Source organism: Protopterus annectens, chromosome 9.part0, assembly GCF_019279795.1.
Source record: "Protopterus annectens isolate FY-2018-M chromosome 9.part0, PAN1.0, whole genome shotgun sequence".
NCBI lineage: Eukaryota > Metazoa > Chordata > Ceratodontiformes > Protopteridae > Protopterus > Protopterus annectens.
In genome coordinates, this window is record NC_056743.1 from 738,684,858 (window position 1) to 738,709,704 (window position 24,847).

Here is a 24,847-nt window from a genome sequence, read left to right on the forward strand (position 1 = left end):
AAGCTATAAACCAATTTGCACTTCCTGTTTTAACTCACAGTCTTGGGGTTACAGACTGGCCCCAAAAGGGACTGGATCAGTTAGACAGGAAAACAAGAAAAATACTTCACACATTTCAAGTGATATTTAAAAATCAGTGTGTACCAACATTATGTATTCCTAGTTCTGATGCTGGTATGGGCCTCCTCGAAATTGATTGCATGTATAGATCAGCAGTCCTAGGACTGCATACATATCTGCTGACCTCACAAGATCCAGACATAGCAAAAGTTTTAAAACATGAGAACAAGTCTAGATGACTTTCCTGCTTAATTTAGCAAAAGCATATCAATGTCAAGCAGGAATGGAATGAAGTAGGCAAAAATCAGGAAGCAACTGAATGTGCCAAAAACTAAAGAATAAAAGGATAGGGATCAGATAAGAAGGCAAGAAATGTGGGAAAGGCAGAAATATTGTTGCAAGAACAGAAAACTCCTGAAAGAACCTCATGTTGATCAGGGTCTGAGGCAGGAATCGTTAAGGAGAGGTGAATTTAAAGTAGAAGATGAAAGGGTAATATTGTCCACCCAGGATAGTAGACTATGTACACATTGGTTTACAAAGTCCATTGAACATGTGAAAGAAACAGACAAATGCAGGTTCTGCAAAGCAGGGCTGAAAAGATTGCACGTCTTGTTGCTGGGTGTGATACACAAATGGCATAGGGCCTGCATACTGAAAGGTATAATAATGCATTGGGGATTGTGCAAACATTAGAGTACTGAAGTAGCTGAGAAGCATTGGAAACATGAGCCACAAAGCATTATAAAGAAAGATGAAGTTTATATTGCATGAGATCACCCATTAGCAACAGTTCAAAAAATAGATGCGAGGAAACCAGATATAGTAGTCCATGAAAGGAAGACAGAAGTAGCATTGAACTTTGAAACTGCACCTAGTGATTACAGTGGCAAATGTCCAGAGAGACACAAGGTTATAAAATACAAGGATTTACAGGTGGAAATGAGGGCAATGTGGAAGAATGATACCCAAACAGTTCGAGTAGTACTAGAAGCAATGGGTCTCATACAAAATAATTTACTGTCATATTTAGATATGCTACCAGTACATGCAACCCTGTATGAATTGCAGAAGGAGTCACTTCTGGACACATTGTGGGTGTTGGAAAGACCACTTTTGGGTAGCATCAAAGACTGAAACTATTTTACTTTCTTGAACTTTAATCATACTTTGATTTAGGAATGGGGCCCATTCCCATCATGGTATTGGAAACTCAAAAGACTTGGAGAAATTAAACCAATAATATAATTAATATAGGTGATATAATTAATATGAATTGCATTGCCTTAGTATTTACATTGTTTTAACATACAAGAAAGCATAATTTAACTTTATAGTGCAATTCCCTTCTTTTTAAAGAAATTTGCAAAACATAGCAAGACAATAGTATATCCATCCTTTAAGAAAGGATGATTTTGGTAGAAGAGAAAGGAAGAGGTGTATATGTAGGGTAGTTTAGGGAGAAGGAGGTGTAGGGTAGAGAGGCATAACTTGGAATGATAGGTGAATGATAAAGGGTAGAGGGGGCATGGCTTGGAATGGAAGGTGAATGATATAGGGTAGAGGGGACATGGCTTGGAGTGGAAGGTGAAAGATATAGGGTAGAGGGGGCATGGCTTGGAATGGGAGGTGAATGCTACAGGGTAGAGGGTGCATGAGTTGGAATGGAAGGCAAATGAATTAGGGTAGAGGGGGCATGGCTTGGAATTGGAGGTGAATGAAATAGGGTAGATGGGGCATGGCTTGGAATAGGAGGGGAAATGATACAGGGTAGAGAGGGCATGACTTGGAATGGGAGGTGAATGATGTAGGATAGAGGGTGCATGGCTTGCAATGGGAGGTGAATTATATAGGGCAAAGGGAGCATGGTTTGGATTGGGAGGTGAATGCTATAGGATAGAGGGGGCATGGGTTAGAATGGAAGGCAAATGAGTTAGGGTAGAGGAGGCATAGCTTGGAATTGGAGGTGAATGAAGTAGGATAGAGGGGGCATGGCTTATAATAGGAGGTTAATGATGTAAGGTAGATGGGGCATGGCTTGGAATAGGAGGTGAATGATACAGGGTAGAGGGGGCATGGCTTGGAATGGGAGGTGAATGATATAGGGTAGACGGAGCATGGCTTGGAATGGAAGGTGAATGATATATTGTAGAGGGGGCATGGCTTGGAATGGGAGATGAATGATATAGGGTAGAGGTGGCATGGCTTGGAGTGGGAGATGAATGATATAGGGTAGAGGGGTCATGGCTTGGAGTGGGAGATGAATGATATAGGGTAGAGGGGTCATGGCTTGGAATGGGAGGTGAATGATACAGGGTAGAGGGGGCATGGTTTGGATTGGGAGGTGAATGCTATAGGGTAGAGAGCACATGGGTTGGAATGGAAGGCAGATGAATTAGGGTAGAGGAGGCATAGCTTGGAATTGGAGGTGAATGAAATAGTGTAGAGGGGGCATGGGTTGGAATGGAAGGCGAATGAATTAGGGTAGAGGGGGCATGGCTTGGAATAGGAGGTGAATGAAATAGGGTAGAGAGGGCATGGCTTGGAATGGGAGGTGAATGATATAGAGTAGACGGAGCATGGCTTGGAATGGAAGGTGAATGATAAATTGTAGAGGGGGCATGGCTTGGAATGGAAGGTGAATGATACAGGGTAGAGGTGGCATGGCTTGGAGTGGGAGATGAATGGTATAGGGTAGAGGGGACATGGCTTGGAATGGAAGGTGAAAGATATAGGGTAGAGGGGGCATGGCTTGCAATGGGAGGTGAATGATATAAGGTAAAGGGAGCATGGTTTGGATTGGGAGGTGAATGCTATTGGGTAGAGGGGGCATGGGTTGGAATGGAAGGTGAATGAATAAGGGTAGAGGAGGCATGGCTTGAAATTGGAGGTGAATGAAGTAGAGTAGAGGGGACATGGCTTGGAATGGGAGGTGAATGATATAGGGAAGACTGGGCATGGCTTGGAATGGGAGATGAATGATATAGGGTAGAGGGGGCATGTCTTGGAATGGGAGGTGAATGATACAGGGTAGAGAGGGCATGTCTTGGAATGGGAGGTGAATGATACAGGGTAGAGAGGGCATGGCTTGGAATGGGAGGTGAATGATGTAAGGTAGAGGGGGCATGGCTTGGAATGGGAGGTGAATGATGCAGAGTAGAGAGGGCATGGCTTGGAATAGGAGGTGAATGATACAGGGTAGAGAGGGCATGGCTTGGAATGGGAGGTGAATGAAATTTGGTAGGGAGTCATGGCTTGGAATGGATGGTGAATGATATAGGTTAGAGGGGGCATGGCTTGGAATGGAAGGTGAATGATATAGGGTAGAGGTGGCATGGCTTGGAGTGGGAGATGAATGATATGGGATAGAGGAGTCATGTCTTGGAATGGAAGGTTAATGATATAGGGTAGAGAGGTGGCATGGCTTGGAGTGGGAGATTAATGATATAGGGTAGAGGGGTCATCGCTTGGAATGGGAGGTGAATGATATAGGGTAGAGGGGGCATGGTTTGGATTGGGAGATGAATACTATAGGGTAGAGGGCGCATGGATTGGAATGGAAGGCAAATGAATTAGGATAGAGGGGGCGTGGCTTGGAATTGGAGGTGAATGAAGTAGGGTAGAGGGGGCATGGCTTGGAATTGAAGGTGAATGAAGTAGGGTAGAGGGGGCATGGCTTGGAAAAGGAGGTGAATGATACAGGGTAGAGAGGGTATGGCTTGGAATGGGAGGTGAATGATATAGGGTAGACGGAGCATGGCTTGGAATGGAAGGTGAATGATATATTGTAGAGGGGGCATGGCTTGGAATGGAAGGTGAATGATATAGTGTAGAGGGGGCATGTCTTGGAATAGGAGGTGAATGATACAGAGTAGAGAGGGCATTGCTTTGAATGGGGGGGAATGATATAGGGTAGAGGTGGCATGTCTTGGAATGGGAGGTGAATTATATAGGGTAGAGGTGGCATGGCTTGGAATGGTGATGCAGTGGGAATAAGCAGATGGTTTGGAATGGGTAAATGACAAATATTTGGAGAGAAAAAGTGCAGTAATAGTACTAGAGAAAAGATAAAAGGGGAGTGGAAGTAAGTGGGACTTTCAGCCAGGAGAGGGCCATGAACAGAGCCACAGGTTGGATAGGTGCCGTCTAAGATGATGCTTAAAGGCAAGAAGGTTGAGTGTAGATCTGATGGGTAGAGGAATGGAGTTCTGTATTTTGGCTACTGAGGAAGAGTAGAGGCTATGACCAGCAGATATATTGGGTTTGTAAATTTATTTATTTTTTATTTTATTTATTTTACATTTGTTACAAATGTTCAAGAATTGTTTAGCAACTCTATCTAAATGATCTATTGGGGTGATAGGTGTGTAATATTAAATTTAATGCAGGGGAAGGCATTCGGTTTGTACAAAATGTTATGGGTATGGCAAGTCTTAACTTTGAGATGAGATTGACTGCACTGCAGAGGTAGTGGTGATTGCATCCTCAAAAATCTTATGGTGTCATTAGAAACTATGAGAAATTTTATTATTTCTTTTGCAGGTTCATTGCAGTGTGTTTTGTCTTTTGCCTTTATCAGGGCGTAGTCATAGATTTGGAATTGATAGCTGCAGTCCGAGATCCACTACTAACTGAAGGACTAGAAAGTCCATTATCAGTAAAAATAAATAAATGGAAAATAATGAAACAAAAATAGAAGTATGTGTTATCATGTAGAAATAAACCAATGCATATTCTTCCATATGGTTTATTTTTGTTATTCCTAAAGTACTATTTCATTTTAAAGAAAGCTTGTGAGCATACTCTGCATGTTTGTATGGTTATATTAAATTTTAAAATTCAAGTTATGAGCATTAGCATACAAAAAATACCTATCTGTTTTTCAGTAATGGCTGAGGGAAGAGAGTAGGGCTTAATTTAAATAGTTGTTTTACTAGTTTATTGATTAATGTATTCTTTATCTACTTTTGTACTTTTTGTCAGAAGCATGTACACTGGACCTTTTAACACTGACTGTCTTGATACAGATTGTGATTTAACTGTAAATGTTCTTCTTATTGATCACTGCTGCAGTAGCCTAAGCTTTATGGGTTATGTCCTGCATAGGTGATAGCCGTCCAGCTTCCAAAGTTTCAGGGAACCTTCCACCCTCCCAAACCATTAGTCAGAACAAGCTGAGCTGACTAAAAAGACAGGTTTGGACACAAAACCTCTTCAGAGCTTTCCTGCATCCTAAGAGGGTGCCCCTCTCAGTGCTTCAGAGAATTGATGATCAGCTTATGCAGTTGCATTTTGGTGTACATAGGTTCCCTTTTGGCAAAAACATTCTACATATTATTTTTCATTGTTTCAATTTACTTTTGGACCCTATTCCTAAGTCAAAGTGTGATTAAAGTTCGTGAAATTAATATTATTTCAATCTTTGATGTCAGCCAGAAGTGCTCTTTGCAGTACCCACAGTGTGCCCAGTAATGACTCCTCCTGCATTTCATACAGAGTTACATGTATTGGTAACATATCTAAATGTGATTGTAGATTCATTTTTATAAGACCCATTGCTCCTACTATTGAAACTGTCTGGGTATCTTTCTTCCACATTGCTCTCATTTCTGCCTGCAAATCCTGATATTTTATGACTTTTTGTCTCTCTGTACGCAAGACACTGTAGTCACTGGGTGTAGCAATTTAAAGGATCACTGCTATTTTTGTCTTCTTTTCATGGACCACTGTATCTGGTTTTCTCACATGTATCTTTTAAACTGTTGGTAATGGGTCATCCCACATGATGTAGACTTCATCATTTTCTGTGATGCTTTGTGGTTCATGTTTCTAGTGTTTTTCAACTACTTCATTATTGTAAAGTTTGGACAATCCCCAGTGCAACAGTCTTGCCACATTATTATGCCTTTTAGTTTACAGTCCTTCTGCCATCAGTATATCACAATCAGCAACAAGGTGTGCAACTGTTTCCACTTCTGTTTTACAAAACCTACATTTGTCTGTTTCTCCCACATGTTCAATGAACTTTGTAAACCAACTTGTACACGGCCCACTATCTTGGGCCACCAGTATTAACCTTTCATTTTTTGGTTTGAATTCACATCTCCTTAAGCATTCCTGCGTTCGATCCTGATCAACATGAGGTTCTTCCAGGAGTTTTCTGTATTTGAAATTATATTTATACATTTTCCACATTTCTTGCCTTCTTGTCTGATACTTCACCTTATATTCTTTCTTTTGTTTTTTGGCACATTCAGTTGCTGCCTCATTTTTATCCACTTCTGATTTGATTTCCATTCCCGCTTGATGCCAGTATGCTTCTGCTAGATTAAGAAGGGAGTTCATCTAAGATTTATTCTCCTCATGTTTCAAAACTTTCACTATATTTGGGTCTTGTGAGTTCAGCAGATATGTATGCAGTCCCACAATTGCAGATCTTTACATGTAATCAGTTTCAAATTGACCCATACCTCCTTCGGAATGGGAATATATAATCTTGGTATGCAAAGATTTTTGTAAATCATTTGATGAGCATGAGCATCCTTCTTGTTTTCCTGTCTAATCTCTCCAACACCTTTTGGGGCCAGTCAGTCACTCCAAAACTGTAAGTTAGGACAGAAAGAACAAATTGGTTTATAGCTTGAATTTTGTTCCTATATGTAAACACTGTTTTCAGGATTAATTGAAGTCTTCCAAAATATTCCCTAATAAATTTTATTCACATTTGTTCATGTTTTATTGTTGATCCTTCATCAATTCCTAAATATTTATACATACCCTCTTGCTCAAGTTCTTTTATATCACATTCTTGTCCCAAACTGATTTTTTCTTGGTACTACAGCTTTCCTCCTTTAAAGGTTGCTTTTGCACATTTATCAAGACCAAATGACATTCTTGTATCATCAGAAAAGGTTTTACCTACTTGCAGTTTTGCTTTCAGTTCCTCATCTGATGAGCTATATAGTCTTAAATCATCGACAAAGAGAAGATGAGAAGTCTTAACACTTTGTTGCTTTCTGGAAGCCAAATTGTAGCCATGACCTAATCTGTTAAGCAGAGAGCTTAATGGGTTAACAGCAAGGCAAAAGAGCAACAGTGACAGAGAGTCACCCTGGAATATCCCCCTTTGGATTTTTATCCCTGGAACAATAATTTGCCCTTTAATATAGCTTAACTGAAAAGTGGTTTGCCACTGTTTCATGGTTGCTGGCATGAAGTTTATCAATGAAGGGTGTATATATACATTTTAAGCACTCTTTTATCCATGAATGTAGGATACTGTCAAATGCTTTTTTGTAGTCAATCCATGCCATACTTAAATTCTTCCCGTTTTTGCAGTTCTCCACTATGACTTTAACAACAAATGATCCTTTGTTCCATGCAATTTTCTTTTATTGCCCTTTTGTTCTATTGTCATAATTGAGTTTTCTTCTAAATAACTGTAAACTCTGTCGGCATCAATTCCAATGTATAGTTTATACATCTTTGGAAGGCAAGTTATTGGTCTATAATTTATAGGATAGCTTGCAGGTTCACATTTAAATAGGAGCATTGTTTTTCCTGTTGTTAGCCAAGTTGGTGTCTGTTTGGGGTGCGTATATAAATAATTTTTACTCATGGCTAAATCTTCCTGCTACGATGTTAATACTTTTAAATAGAAATTAGGTACTGGATCTGGGCCTGGGGTTTTCCATTTAGAAACTTTTCTTAACTTTGTTTTAATCTCTCTGGCTGTTAATTCATCCCATTTCATATCCTGCACTTTTGAACTTCTTACTCTTTCTTTTACTTCTTCTGTCCATTTAGCATTTTTGTTATGTTCCACAGGATCTTCATAAATAACGTCTCCAAAATATATCTATTTCTTTGTTTTTGGTGGTCTTTCAATTCCTTTTACCTTGTTTCCCAATTCTCTATAAAACTTTTTTGGGTCATCAATAAATTGCTTATTTGTACTTTTCCTTTATATTTATCAATGTATCTTCTAAGTTTTTCCTGCCAGTGCAGATGTTTTTAGTTTATTATTTGTGATAGTGCATGATAAATCCTGATCTGTTATAATACTGCACATTGCTTTTATCACATCTACCTTTCTAAGTATTTTTGTTGATCTATTCCCTCTTCTATACTCTTCTAACAGTGACACTTCTTGTCTTAATTACTTTATAAATTTCTATGTTTAATACTTCCATAATGGTATTTGAGTTCTCCCATTACTTTCCCTTATTACAGTGTGTTCTTGTAGAATTGTATCTGTTATTAATTTAGCTGCACAATAATATAACCAGTTTACTTCTGTTATATTGCATGGACAGTCTTAATTACTGTGTTCATTTTTTTATCAAACTTCTAACTTTTGGGGTTTTATTAACCTTCTGCAGTCTATTTCTTTCATTGATCTTAATATGTCTATCTCTATTAAATCAAGCAACTCTTCTCTTAGCTAATTCTCTTCAAAGCTGAGGACACATTTTTTTCTCCATTTTCTGAGAGGATTTTATAAAGAGTTCTATACCATCTTCCTGTGGCACATTATCTTCAATTTCATCCTGTGTAAGCCGTTGCTCTGTCATATTGGAACTCACTAACCTATTACTCCTCATCATTAACTGCATCAGAGTTGCCTCAGTTTCCTGTTCCTTCCCCTGCTGTCCAGCTTCAAGTAAATGTTTACATTGGTTTCCTGTGGAAGGCTCCAAAATATTTTCATATGACAACTGACCAGTTGCTTTCCTTTCCACTGGTTTCTCCTTAATTTGGATGTCCATTGCTTTATCCTGCTGTGGTGCTTTCTGAGTTAGATTTTCTACACTGAATTCTTCATTTTACAGTTACTCAATAACCTCAGTTCTAGTTCTTTAACGTCTCCTTACTAATCTTCTTTTATACTTTTCCTCTGTCTTCTTATTTTTTGTATTGTAAAGTTTTCCATGTCTGAATTCCTTTGCCTGTATTTCTCTTCAAATATCTTTGGTGCTGCTCTTTTTGCATTGATTAGTTTTGCTTTCTGCTTTGCATAAATATTATACCATAGGGAATCTCTTTTTCTTTCCCATGTCCATATTTCTTCTTCGGATGTCTCCTGATCTTCCTGTTTCTCCTTACTTTGGAGATTGCTCCATCATGCTGTCATGTAACCTGTGTTTGACCTTCTACCCCCAATACTTTACTTTGCAGGCATTCCTTAACTTCAACTACTATTTTTTTTAATTTCTACTTTACTAATCTTCTTTTCTACATCCCCTCTTTGTGATATTTTGTATTGTGAAATTTTCCATATCTGGATGCCTTGGCCTGTATTTCTCTTTGAATACCTTTGAGGCTGCCTTTTCTGTATTGATTAATTTGGCTTTCGACTTTGCATAAATATTGCACTATATCAAATCTCCCTTTCCTTCCCATATCCATATTTCTTTTTTAAACTTTTCAAAAATATCTAGGTTTTGTTGTTTATATTTTTGCACTTCCCCAGATGCTTCCTTTTCCAAACGGATCAAAGTTTTGTGGTCTATATAATGTTTTTCACAAATCTGTTTTATTAATGAACACAATTTTTTATTTGAAACTTCTGACAGTTTTCCTTGTGGAAGTATTTTTCTTTCCTCTAATTTCTCTCTTAATCTTTCTGTATATCCTTTGTCTGGAAATTGTGGGCTTTTTGCTTAATAGTAACAATAGATAATTTCTTTCTTATCCTCAACAGTCCACTCTGTCATCTTTATGGCTCTACTTTGGCCTATCAGTTTTTGTGATTTTTGTGGACTGCCACTTCCTTTTACAATAGGGGGCCCATCCTCCCCCTGGGCCTGGCCTAGCCCCATTGTAGGAATGTTTCCTTATTTTGAGGATTCTACACTGTCATTTTTTCCAGTCCTGGCACAAGTGCACCTAACAGGATTGGGCACTTTTTTAATCCTGGGTCTTGTGCACCCAGCTGTCTTTTTTTTAATTTTGACCATCTTTTGTCCATGATATATGCTGTATAAGATACATTCTATATATATCAGAGTCATCTTTGTGAAAACCAGTGTCCACCTCATGAACATATTCACCAAGACTTGAGGATTAATTCAGTTTCAGCAATACTATTCTCCTTTGCTAGCTGACTCATCATCTCTCCATTTGGGCCGCACATCTCCCCATTCAGATTCCTGTGTGGGAAAGTACATTTTAAGATAGGGATATGTGTTTTTATTGACTGTTGCATGATTTTGCTGTACTTTTAAATGGGAGAGCACTTTTGTGTTTGAGAGTTTTAAAAGTTGATTTGAACATTCTAAACCTTTTTTTTCTGTTGAGAAGCTGTGTTTAAATTACTTTTTGAGGCTTATAAAGTGTATCTGACTGCTTCTTACAGTGTTTGTGTTGGGAAAAGTGACCTTGTACTACTTTTGAAATTTTACTGGCTGGTGCTGCTTAGTTTCCTTGAGAAAGAGGCACTATTTTTGACTTGGCTATGGAACAAGCTACCGATTCCATGATTGCTCCTTCTTCCAACCACAAAAATAAAAATCTAAGCAAACAGCCTTTGCCAGCACAGCAGACTACCAATTTCTTAAGCTACAGGTGGATGTGTCTGTTGTAGCCAAAGCTGGTTCCTCAAACCACTTGTCTTTTTCTCTGGAATCCCTCTGTTACCCATACAGCTACTGTGGACTGGGGTTAGCATTGTTCTCCGCAGGTATTGGTGTCCCCTCAGTGGCCAAGGAAATGCCACTTTTGTCTGTATGGTGAGAAGGGGCAGTGAAGGTGCTACTGGTCAACCAGAATGCTGCACCTGTCCCTGAGAAGCTGTTGTTGCCATTAAAAATCCTGTTTGCGCCAACGTTCATGTCAAAAAGATGCAGAAAGCTAAATTTATAGCTTCTATTCCATTTTCACTGGACAGGTGTAATTTTATTAAGTGTGCTCTGGGTCTTGTACAGGCTATTGACCCTTTTTATCAGGCAGTTTCTAGTAAGAGAAAAAGATATTCCTCTTTCTCTGAAGAGATTCAGGAAATTGAATCTGGAGAGGAATGTGATGGGACAGATACAGGTTTTTCTCATCAGAATTCTGATTCTGACTAATATAATAGCATGTTATCTGAATCTACCTGTCAGTGATTGTCTTTCTCTGACACTGTTTCCAGAATGCGTCAGTGTTTTTAGTGGGAGAACACTGAGATGGCTCAGTCCATCATAAAATGCTATGAAATTTTACACCTCAGATTTCCAAAATCTCTTCCCATCCCTCCACTGTTGCCGGCATTGGAGGATGTGTTTGTTGCATCCTGTGGTTTCCCTGATAACCAGCCTGCTGCACTTAAGTAAACAGAATGTACAAAATTCCTCATATTTGTATACACTCATCCCAGACCCAACAGCTACAGCTTTATTCAGTCCAGCTGCTACCAAGCATTTTGTTAATCCTAAGCCTTCCCCTTCTGATAAGGATGGTAAAACAATTGATAAGGTTGGAAAAAAGTGTGTGCTTCTACAACTTTATTGTTTAGAATTTTGAATTGTCAAGCTCATAGTTTAAAAGTATTTTTTTCCTGACTAATTCTGACGGTATGGGGAATATTTGATCTGCATTTTTTTCCTCTGAGGAAAAATCTGCTTTGTGTGGTTTGGTTTCTTTAATTTCTCAAGTCACTACTCATTCTATAAAGTGTGATTATGACTCAATAGATATTAAATCCAGGGCTGTTGCCACTGGTGCTGTGTTGATAAGGTTTACTTGGCTGAATTCTCAGAACTCCCTAGAGGATATAAAAATTAGATTGTAAATTCACCTTTGTTTAGAGATTGTGTTTGGACCCTCTGCTGCAAAAGCTTATCAAAAAATGTGATGAGAGGTAAGCTGATATAGGGAATTTTTCACATGTTTATTTCTCCTTCAGTAAATTTTCCAGGGTGTTTTTCTGCTCACTCTTGTCCAGTTTTGGCAAGGCACAAAACAGTGTCAACAAAATGCTGGTAAACAAATATTTAAAAAAACAATGGCAGAGAGGTTCTATGAAGAAAGCAGGACCACCCCCCGCCAGAAAAAAGGGCAGGCAAATAAGTCATAATAATTATGTAATGGACCTTGTTTACCCCACCCCCTAATCTGACAGTCCCTTATCTCTTCCAAAAAAGTCAGAATCTCCATTTCTCTCTTTGGCAACAGATTGTTTCAGATGAATGGTTTGTGAGAGTGATTTAGCGGGGTTGCAGATAACAGTGGAAAGAAATCCTTTCCTTCTAGAGAATTATTCCCCATCCATCTGACCAAACCCCTCTGTTCCATACTGTCCTGTAGCACATGTTTTCTCAGGGAGCAGTAGAAGCATTTCCTCTTTCCCAGTTGAGAAGACGTTTTAATTCAAGAATGTTTCTGGTGCCAGAGAAAGAAAATGCCTGGAGATCAGTTTCTGGACCTTCTTCTTCTTCTTTCGACTGTTCCCGTTAGGGGTCGCCACAGCGGATCATCTGTTTCCATTTCTTCCTGTCCTCTGCATCTTGCTCTGTCACACCAACCGCCTGCATGTCCTCTCTCACCACATCCATAAACCTTATCTTAGGCCTTCCTCTTTTCCTCTTACCTGGCAGCTCCATCCTTAGCATCCTTTTCCCAACATACCCAGCATCCTTCCTCAGTACATGTCCAAACCAATGCAATCTCGCCTCTCTTGCTTTGTCTCCAAACTGTCCAACCTGAGCTGACCCTCTAATATACTAATTCCTAATCATGTCCATCCTAGTCATACCCAGTGCAAATCTTAACATCTTTAATTCTGCTACATCCAGCTCTGACTCCTGCCTTTTTGTCAATGCCACTGTCTCCAACCCATATAACATAGCTGGTCTAACTACCCTCTTGTAGACCTTCCCTTTCACTCTTACTGGTACCTGTCTGTCACAAACCACTCCTGGCACTCTTCTCCACCCATTCCATCCTGCCTGTACTCTCCTCTTCACCTCTCTTCCACTCACACCATTACTCTGAACTATTGATCCCAAGTACTTAAACTCATCCACCTTTACCAACTCTACTCCCTGCATCCTCACCATTCCTCTACCCTCCCCCTCATTTACACACATATATTCTGTCTTAGCCGTGCTGACCTTCATTTCTCTCCTCTCTAGAGCATATCTCCACCTCTCCAGGGTCTTCTCAACCTGGTCCCTACTCTCACTACAGATCACAATGTCATCTGCAAACATCATAGTCCACAGGGCCTCCTGTCTGATCTCATCTGTCAACCTGTCCATCACCACTGCAAATAAGAAAGGGCTCAGAGCTGATCCTTGATGTAATCCCACCTCCACCTTAAAAGTATCTGTCACTCCCACCACAGTCCTCACCACTGTCACACTACTCTCGTACATATCCTATACCACTCTTACATACTTCTTTGCCACTCCCGACTTCCTCATACAATACCACAACTCCTCTCTAGGCACCCTATCATATGCTTTCTCTAAATCCACAAAGACACAGTGCAACTCCTTCTGACCTTCTCTGTATTTCTCCAACAACACTCTCAGAGCAAACATCACATCTGTAGTGCTCTTTTCTGGCATGAAACCATACTGCTGATCACTAATCATCACCTCCCTTCTTAACCTAACTTCCATATCTGTCAAATGTCCACATTTTTGCCTCATATTTTTGGTCTGATCCTTATGAAATTTATGGCTTTCTGGCAAATCACTGAAGATTGAAGTCACTAAGTAACATTTTAGTTTCAGACTTCATGTCCTTCTGAAAAATACATGCTAACACAAATCTTGTTATTCTAGCAACTTTCTAAGTCTGTAAGAGCAACATTTAAAATGTGTCCCTATTTTTGGCCTTTGTGCTCCCAATGTTTTAGGCTTTGCCCAGATTTCTGGTGTTAAGAGGTATGTTCTGGATCTTTCTTTCCTGTACCAGTTTGTGATCATGCCCAAGTTCAAAATACTTTCACTATCCAACCTGTTACCCCATGCTGCCTCATTTGAGTTTTTGGTAACCTTATAGTTAAAAGGTGTGTAGCATTACATTCTTATCCATCCATACTTAAGTCATTTCTTAAGGTTTTGTGTGTCTATATATCATTATCAGTTCTCTGCCTTACACTTTGGGCTATCCACTGTTCCAAGAGTTTTCACAGTGTGTCAAACTCCAGTTACAGCACATTGGATGCTACAAGGCATCCACATTTTTCCATATTTAGATGACTTGCTTATCTTTGCAGAGTATTTTGCAAAATATCAGGAATCTGTCACTTGTTTTACAGATCTCGTTTGCAGGCTGGGATTGCAGTACACCATTCAAAAGTGTTTATTTTACTCCATCACACAAGATCATGCTCCTTTGATTCACCTTCCTCATTGCATTAAATTATATTCCTTGTATAATACAGCACCACTTCTTAGAGCATGTTTTAAATTTATAGTTTTGAACTTTTTGCCAGTAAGCAATGAAACAAAATGTATGATCCAATAAAGAGAAAACTGCCCACTTCAGAACATTTCAACCATAAAGGGCCACTCAAACTTCTGTCATTACAAGCCACTAGTGTCAGTCCATATGCATAATTTCTGCAGAAGTAAAATTCATCTTAATAATTCCACATTAAAGAGATCTGTAACTAATGAAGAGGTTGCTGCTAGGAAACATCTTTATATTTCAGGGTTTCATCTACAAATTCAGTCCCTGCTGCCCTTGAAGAATAAATTGCCTATGTTACATTAAAAAATAGTAAGCTGGTAATATTGCAATAGGGAATGGATGGCAAACTGATAACAGGGTCATAGTTACTAGGAATCTATTCCAAAGGAAGACACATTCAGGACTACAACATAGTATCAGCAATCCATCTACATGCTGTGGGAGTATAACCCACAGCCTTCTGCATCAGAAGCAAGTATGCTACCTGTTGTGTTAGTAACTCTGCTTTTCAATTCTATAGCACAGTAGTGACACAATTTTCTAAACCAAACAGTTTCACATTGTAAACATACTTGGCATGAGCAGCAGTAAACTTCTATTCCCTTGAAGCTAACAGTTCCTTAAAAATGCACCTGAAACTCAATTCCTTGAAAATGCACCTGGAACTCAGTTCCTTGAAAAATTTGGCTTGGTAGTTGGGTTGGAGGATTCAGGATACTGTTTCCTGTAAGTAAGGTACAGGGTTTGAGCCTGAGTAAGTAACTAACCACCTGCTATCCACAACTAGGGCATTACACACACACACACACACACACACACACACACACACACACACACACACACACACCTCTACCTACCATACCTCTCAAACTCTTAGTGCAAGAAATCTAGACAAAACCTAGAATTATGGTGGACAAAGTCCAAAAAATAGGGACAGATTTTAAATATTGCTCTCATGAATTTAGAAAGTTGCTAGAATAACAGGATTTGTGTTGGTGTGCATTTTTCTAAAGGATACGAATTCTGAAACTCAAATGTCTGGCATTATTTAGTAACTTCGGTCCTCAATGAGTTTCCAGAAAATCACAAATTTTATGAGGAACAGACCAAAATATGAAGCAAAAATCTGGACAGTTGAGAGGTATGCTACCTACCTCTTACACACACACACACACCTACCTACCTACATACCTCTTATATACACACGTACACCTACCTATCTACCTCTTGCACACACACCTACATCTATCTACCTATCAGTCTACCTGTTACATACACACATAACCCTCTACCTACCTACCTCTTACACACACATGCCTCTACCTACCTCTTTTTTACACACACACACACACACACACACACACACACACACACACACACACTCTCTCTTACCTCTTACTTGTCCATACATGGTCCTCAGTCCAGACATCTTCCTGTATTCAAATTCCACATGCGTTCACACACACACACACACACACACACACACACACACACACTCACACACATGCACACACCTCTTACTTGTCCTTCTGTAGTCAGTAGTCCAAAAGTCGTCTTCTATTCAGATTTCGAGCACACACAAAATGAAGACGTAAACAGGTTGCACAGGTGCAACAGGTAGGGTGTTCTTAAAGAAGAACACTCCTAAAAAAGTATGTTTTGTTTTTCTTTTTAAATTAAAAAAATTAATCCTCCAGCAAGCGGGCCCTCTCCCAGCCAGTGGGCCGTAGGCGACTGCCTTGGTCACATAGTGCTGGATCCAGATCTGGGTTTTACCCAAATACAGACAAAACATGTAAGTGTGGGCTATAGCCTTACAGCAACATCTCACTCTGCAGGAGTTCCACATTCTGTCAGAGCAAAACTGTGTGGCATATAAGCTGAGCAGAACAAAGGTAGACCCTCACAGATGGAAGTTAGATCAGGGGTCTTCCCAGAATTGATCCATCTCTGAAAGTTCCTCAAGTAGACCATTCTGCCTTCTCTCTGAACCAGGGGTGTAGCTAGGATTTTCAAATTTGTACTGACAGCTCTCAAACTGCTACCCCCCTCCCCAGCCAAGCTACGGCCTTTCTCGTAATTCATGGTTCGCTCTTTTAGTGTCGATGAAGAGGCATTCGCTGTAATGCCTCTTCAGTAATCTAATATAAATTCACTCAAACTCGGTTCCCTGAATTGAAAATTAATCTGAAATGTCAGTTCTTTGAAAAATGCAGCATGGTAGTTGGGGTAGAGACTTTATGCTTTTGTTTTCTGTAACCAAGGTACAGGTTTTGAGCTTGAGTAAATTGCTAACCACCTGCTACCACTAACTAGGATGTTTCATTCACACACACACCCCTACCTACCTCTTAGTGTAAGAAATATGGACAAATTCTAAAATAAACAGGGACAGATATTAAATAATGTTCTTGTGAACTTAGAAAGTTGCTAGAATAACAGGATTTGTGCTAGTTTGAATTTTTCTAAAGGACATGAAGTCTGAAGCTCAAATGTCTGTCATTATTTAGCAACTTCAGCCTTCAATGATTTTCTAGAAAATCACAAAATTTATGAGGAGCAGACAAAAAATATGGGGCAAAAATCTGGACATTCTGCAAAATGTGGACAGTTGAGAGGTATGCTACCTACCACACACACACACACACACACACACACACAAAACCTCTCAACCTCTTACAGCAACAAACTCATAAATAAAACTGAGGCAAAGGCCCAAAAATAAGGACACTTTTTTAAATATTGCTCTTATAAACTTAGAAAAGTAATAGAATAGTAGTAGTACGTCTTGCATCAGTACGAATTTTCTGAAAGGTATGAAATCTGAAACTGAAATGTCTGCATTATTTTCTAACTTCAGTCTTTAACAATTTGCCACTAATTTGCCAGAAAACTGCAATTTTATGAAAAACGGACCAAAAATGTGATGCAAAAATATAAAATTGCCAGACAATACAGCTGGGAACCTGTCAAAGGAGGGACACCATTTTAATGTGAGCACAGTTAACTTAGAGCAGCTGACAAAATTAGAGAATCTACATGCATTTCTGAAATAAAAGTAATGTATAACTCTGATCATTACAGTTATTTATAAAAGTAAAGTAAACCCTCTATGTTTTCTTCCAAAATTGCTATTTTGTGGAGGGATCATTAGGGGAAGAGCAACATTTTGAGCCAAAATCGGGGACAGTTGAGGTTTGGCTACGCCTAATTCTATAAAGCAATTTATTTGCATGTACCTCTCAACCTGTTAATGCAATAAATCTGGACAAGGCCAAATATATTGAGGGAACATATAAACAGTACTAAAAATCGCTCTTGTATAAATTGGGACAGTTGATAGAACATGTCTTATTTTAGCATGCATTTTTCTGAAGGTTATAAAGTCTGAAACTAGTGTGTCATTATTTAGTGACTTAATTCCTAAATCATTTGCCAGAAAACCACAAATTGAGGAACAAACCAAAAATAAGAAGCAAAAAATCTATTCATTCTTTGAAAATCTGGACAGTTGGGAGGTATAGTTCAGCTGGGGCTGTCTATGTTTGCCGACTTTCCCCCTCACAAAACCATGGTCGAATGGAGCCTCCCCCTGCAGCCATTCCAATGATCCATTACTTTGCTATTTCACTCCATTTACCATAAACACTAATGTACATACTGATTTACTTCTATGATGATTTGAACTTCATTTGAAAGTTTTATTTTGCATTTTACAGCACAAACACTAAGACATCTGCTAAACAAACTTGGCATTAAAACTTCTCTGCCCTTGAAACTCACATTCATTGAAACAACATTAAAACCCACATTCAAAGAAAATACATTTTACCGTGGCAGATAAAAATTAATTCTGGGCTGCTTTTAAATCATAGGCCCCTTGCATATGAAACATACATGTGCTCTTTGATACACCTTCCTATTGCTTTGAACATTTTTCCAGTAAACAATGAAACAAAACTGCCCAATTCAGAACATTTCCATCATAAAAGTCTAGTCAAACTTTTACAGTCCACCATTATCAGTAAATAATATGCACAATCTCTGAAGTAGTAAAAAAAGTAATCTAAATAATTCCACATTAAATAAATCTAAGTAATGAAGAGGTTGCTGCTAGCAATCACCTTTATATTTCATGACTTCACCGAAAAATAAAGTGTCTGATGCCCCTGAGGAATAAATTGCCTAAATTACATTAATAATAAGCTAGTAATATTGCAATAGGAAATGGATGGCAAACTGATAACAGGCTCATAGTTAGTGTCTTAACTTTCAGTACAGCAGCATTCACCCCTTATGGGAGTAGAACCAATAACCTTCTGCATTAAAAGCAAGTACACAACATTTTGTGCTACTAGCAATGTGAGCTGATTTAGCATAATCAGCACTAAACGTCTCTTTCCCTGCAGCTCTCAGCTCCTTAAATCTACAATACTCAACTACATCTCAACCAAGAAGTCTGGAAAAATAAATTTATTGGGGTGGGTCAAAAGGGCAAAAAACAGGAACACATTAAACATTGCTTGTATAATCTTGGAAAGATGCTAGAATAAAATGCTGTGTTACTATCATACATTTTACTGCCAAGGTCACTGTGCAAAATAGTCAGAACAACATACAAACTATGCCAAATCACCTGCTTTGTTAAAGACTGGACGAGTGAAACTTAAATGGCTATCATTTAATGAATTCAGTTCTCACCATAGCTGTCAACCTCTTAGCACAAAACACCTGGACAAACCCAGTAATGAGGGAATACAGCCCTCAAACATATTCAGTGAATTCAGTTCTTGCCATAGCTGTCAACCTTAGCACAAAAAACCTGGACAAAGCCAATAACAGGGTATTACAGTCCCAAAAATAAGGACAAATTTCAAATAGTCATAAACTTAAAATATCGCTATAAAAAGGTTGTGTTAGTATATATTTATTGCTAGAACAAAGTTGTTTTACTATGTCACAAACACAGGGATAAGATGCAGACTCCACACAGAAGGCACCCCAGCCAAGAATCAAACCAGAAAACCTATAGCTGTGAGGCAACAATACTGCCACTGCACCATCAAATATGTAAGGAAGTAAACATTCAGAAACCTGAAGTCTGAAATTTAAATGCCTGTCAATTTGTTAATCAGGACAGTCTGACTTGGAACAAAAAAACAATTTTCAGCAGAGGCCCAGGAAAATAATGCAGGCATGTCTTTGTATAACATGGGAGGACACAAAAGCAAACCCACACAAACACATGGAGAAGATACTGACCCCCCCCCCACAAAGAAGGCATCCCAGCCAAGAACCAAACCCAAGAACCTATAGCTGTGAGGCATCAATGCTACGTTGCTACCACTGCACCATCAAATTTCAAGCATTGCAATATTTAAAAAACACATATATGATACATATATTGATCAGATCAAATATCAGGCAAAAATCTGCAATTTTTTTTTAAAATGGTGGTTTATAGGGAATTCAGGTCTTTAACACCTGCATAAAAGGTACAGGGTTCAAGCCTGAGTATTCCCTACCACACCATCATGAGTAATCACCAGTACATCCCACCTGGGGCATTTTCACACACACACACACACACACACACACACACACACACACACACACACACACACACACTTACTTCATATTACTCACCAACCCTCGGTCCTCCTAACTAATGTCCTTGACCCGCTCGTACATCCAAATGTAATGCTTGCATCCACGACCCGCTCGTACATCCAACTGTAATGCTTGCATCCACCTCCCGCTCGTACATCCACATGCTTGAATCCAACCTTCGGTTCTCAATAAAGTCCTTGCAGGTGAAGCTGCTTCAATCTCCGCCACCAGCTCGTGTACGCGGAAATACATGCGCAGTGAGCTGCTGATGTCATCGCAGAAAAGCGAAAAAAAGCTTTAAAAAGCTACCCCTTCTAAATAATTTGTACTGAAATCAGTCTGCTCTGAACAATCAGCTGGTAAATTTCTGCTACAGGACTTCATGCAAGAAGGCCTGGAAAACGAATGCCTTTTCTTTTCATTTTATGCAACAAGAATGTTCCTGTATGCTTTTCCACCATTTCCACTGATATCCAGGGTTCTGAAGATTCAGAAGGAACCCTCCAAGATCATTATGGTGACTCCCTTTTTGAATTGGCCAGGGGCAATTACCACAAGCTACCTAACAGGCTAGATCTTCTTGCACAAGAACAGGAGTGTTTGATACATCCTGATCCCATATAAGTTCAACTGAGTGCCTAGATTCTAGGGTCTTAATACCTTTTAGGCACCTGTTTACTTGGGACATACAGTATATCCAAACAGAGACAAGAAAACCTGCTACTTGAAAATTATATATTAGCAAACAGAAAAGGTTTTCTAGTTGGTGCCAACAACATAACCATTCAGAGCTAGTGTTTTTGAGGTTTTACAGTATTTGTGTAAGTTACTTTCCTATGACCTTTCTTATTCCTCTGTCAAGGTTCATTTGTCAGACATTTCAGAATGTCTATCCATGGATTCCTCCCTCTTTCAAGGCATTTCCATGTCAAAATGTTTTTGAAAGGGAGTTTGTATAAGAAACCTCCAGAAAACCAGTGGCTCCTCCTTGGGATCTTAATTTTGTGTTAGATATGCCCATACTTGCTCCATTTAAACAAGCTTGTTTTGGCTGACTTGAGGTTCTTAACATGGAAAACAGTTTTACTGGTTTCTCCGACATCTGTAAGAAGAGTATCAGAGTTGCAAGCTGTTATAGTGGGTCAGCCTTGTGTTAGTTTCCACAGACACAGACATTCCTTAAAAACTAATCCTTTTATGCCTAAAGTAGTATCCAAGTTTATTTTAAGCCAAAGTATTATCTCCCCTTGTTCTTCTCTGAACCCCAAAATGAGGGATAAAGGATACTTCATACCTTGAATGTCCACAGACAGCTGAGGTACTGTCTTGATGGAACAAAATCTTTCAAAACTTTCTAAGAGTTGATTGTTTCTTGTGAAGGTAAGAAGTTGCAGTGTGTGCCAAAGCAGACATTTTCAGTTTTCAAATGGTTGCATCAGGCTATTACTTTTTTGTTACTTCCACCACAGCAAAACTATTCCAGGCAGGCTTGAAGCATATTCTGTAAAGACCTTGGCTTCATCTGTAGCTATTTCTATACTGCTGGACTCTAGAAGCATTCTAAAAGCAGTAACTTGGCCCGCTGTACTTACATTTTCAAACCACTCCAAGCTAGATTCCTTTTCCAGGTGTAGATCAGGCTTTACTAGGACCTAAACTAAAGGACTAATGGTGTAATACAGAAACACCACCACACAGTAAGCCAGTCCACAAATGAAAATGTTAAATGAAGCTTTTATTTCACAATGAGCTTTTCATCTGTACTCTATAACAGGCTTCTTCAGAATAAAAACATATCAGCAACAAAGTACTTGTATATTAGGAAAAACATTCTATGTCGTTAAGACTTAGAGGGAACTGAGAAGTGAATTTATGAACACAATTATGAAATTTCAAAACGTAATTCCAAAAATGCATTATGCAAACATTCCATTTCATGTACTGGTTTCAAGCAATTTTCTTTTTATTCTTGAACCGCTAAATAGAGCTGTACTTGTATTCCACACAAAAGAAATTTTCTTTTATTATTTTAGAAAAAATAAAAATTGATCCAAGGGGTGGACCATGGAAAGATAAGATCGAACTTATGGAACTAGTTTGACACAGCTCAAACATTAATCGACTCACAGCCCTGACATAAATGAAAGTACTTCATTAGTGCCTGTTCATAAGAAAAAAGCCCAAGCACTGTAGACCTTTTAACAGCCACATGAACTTATGAGTCTAATTAATATGCTTATTTACATGGTTATATAATTCCACTGCTCATTTGTTGTCATTTGAATGAAAAATATATGTTTTGTCTTTTGATAAGCTTACATTTAACATATAGATATGCTTTTTATTGCTAATATTTTAAAATGCTCAGAAATTGTTTAACTTTTATGTATTGTTTTATATTCACATTTTACTTACTGTGTCTTTTAAAAATATTCAATTAATCTAAATTGTTTGTTATTCAGTACAATCAATTCATTATCTGTTTTGAATGGCTTTCCTAATATATAAGCACTTTGTTGCTGATACATTTTTATTCTGAAGAAGTCTGTTGTAGAATAGAGACGAAAAGCTCATTGTGAAATAAAAGTTTAATTTAACATTTTCATTCATGGACTGGCTTGCTCTGTGGTGGTGTTTCTGTATTATACCATTAGTGTACTCCCTTTCTGGAGTTGGTATCCACATTTACAGAGGAGGTGATTACTTGTTACTCTCTTCCTAGTTTGGGTACATTTTCGTTTTCACCTCCATTTCTGTTTGGTTTATCTTTTGTAAATGTACAACTCAGCAGTGATCAGAATGAAGAACCTAGTACAATCGTACCAGGTTCTTCATACTGATCACTGCTGCATTGTAAACAAATGTACCATGACAATAGATGTTCAGATAACCACTGCTGCAATAGCTGCTCCTTCGCTCCACTCCACTTTGTTTTTTGGAGTTTCTTTTTTTTTTCCTAGGGTGTAGACAATCATTTTTGTAGCTTAGGCTGCTACAATAGTGGTCAGTCAAACATTTACTGTTATGGTAAGTTTACTTGCACAACTCTACTTTTCAAGGTAGTAGCCAAGATTCTGTATACCTAGGTTTTTCCTTGCAACATGTATAAGGCCTGTTGTTTTTAAGTCTTCACCTATAATTTGTTGTGTCATGTTGCTTGTTTTCTTATGCAGGTGGGTGTTTAGCTATGCTAAGAGTGTGACAGGTACAAGGCTATGACTCCTTAAAAAAAGAATAAGACATTGGCTTATCTCTCCCTGTTATAAAAGTAGCATCTAGATTCTGGTCTACATCACCTCCTAGTGTTTTGAATAACAATAGCAATATAATTGAGCTATGTTGCCATTTATCATTATTTGCCATGTTTCTGTCACAGAGATTGCCAAATGGGTCGGTCCACTTAGATCTGGATGGCCGAGATTCAGAGCTGCAGGAACTAGTGGACAAGCAGAGGGTTGAGCTTGCGCAGATGAAGGAGCGGTTGGCAATAATGTGCCGTCAAATTGCCGAGCTGGAGGAAGACCTCAACACAGCCCGTAAGGACCTCATCAAATCTGAGGAACTCAATTCTAAATTACAACGGGATCTTAAGGAGGTAAGCAGACATTTTCTGATAATGAAGAAAACGTTTTCTGCCTTAATTTTATACATATAACTTTTTGGTAACTTCTTCTCCAGTTACCTCGATAAGTTAGCACTGTTTTTCAGGTAGAATGAAAGCAGTGTACAAGTATACCTGCCTGTCATGTTTTTGCAGTTTAATATATATATTTTATATGTTTTTTGTATAATGAGAGTGCTAATATTTATTAGGTGGTATAGAACTTGTTGATTTAGACGTACATGGTCAATGCTGATTTTAAATAATGTCTGTAAAAGTTTTTTTCTTTCCTTCCCATAATGGGAATTTTTTTTATAGCAGATAGCACTTTAAACTTTAAAAATAGGCAATGTTGCTTTAATTTTTAATGTATATGATGACATCATTTTTGTGGCTATCAGTTCATTGGCTGAGCTTTTGAGGAAGTTTTAAACTGGGAGACTGTGAGCAAGTTGTTTTATTTAGTCTGAAGAAGCTGATACACTAGTGTCAGTGAAAGCGCTTACAAGAATAGTGTTGAAGAATCCGTTGCCTGCTAGTTTTTTCGTTTACTATGTTTTGCATCCACTAGCAACCAGGCTGACTGCTCAGCATGTTGGTTAAATGTTGTATATCTAACTTGATGTATGGTTTGCGCAGTAAGGTTGCTATAGTTAAACATGTAAGTGGAAAATAACCATGCATTTAGAAGGTCCAGAATTTATTTTTAATGTAAACAATATTTGCAGTCAGAAAGTTTTAATACAAATGGATCAAAAAGTCTATAGAAGTATGAAAATGGAAATACAAATTCCAGTGTCATATGTGTATGAAGCACTCTATGTTTTGGCCAAGACTGGTACAAAGTTGTGTGTTTGATTATGCCTTTCCCTCAATACTCATGCTAAAAGGCTGCACCATTTTAAGACGAGGAAGACCAGATGTTAATATTTTCCCCTTAATGAACTCTGAAACCTGAACAACTTAGTCCAATCATCTGTGATTTTATTCTCATAACCATAGAAATGCTTTTTCTGATATATGACTTTATTTGTAAATGGCCATCTGCTGTTGAGCTCAGCATACCTTCTAGAAATATTAGACAGGATTTTTAAGCATGGTATTCAATTGCGTAGGAAATGTATAGAGTCCAAACCCACATACCAGAGTCCTACACAATTCATAACAATTCCC

General features: G+C 38.5%; 1 protein-coding gene across 1 annotated transcript in view; it reads left to right on the forward strand.

Annotated features, from left to right (window-relative positions):
* Positions 1-24,847, forward strand: part of PPFIA3 (PTPRF interacting protein alpha 3) — a 2,479,399-nt gene that overhangs the window by 1,684,984 nt on the left and 769,568 nt on the right. The window contains exon 7 of the mRNA XM_044083361.1: positions 23,450-23,668. Within this exon, the coding sequence (XP_043939296.1) occupies positions 23,450-23,668 (219 nt within the window). The remainder of the gene's footprint in view (positions 1-23,449; positions 23,669-24,847) is intronic.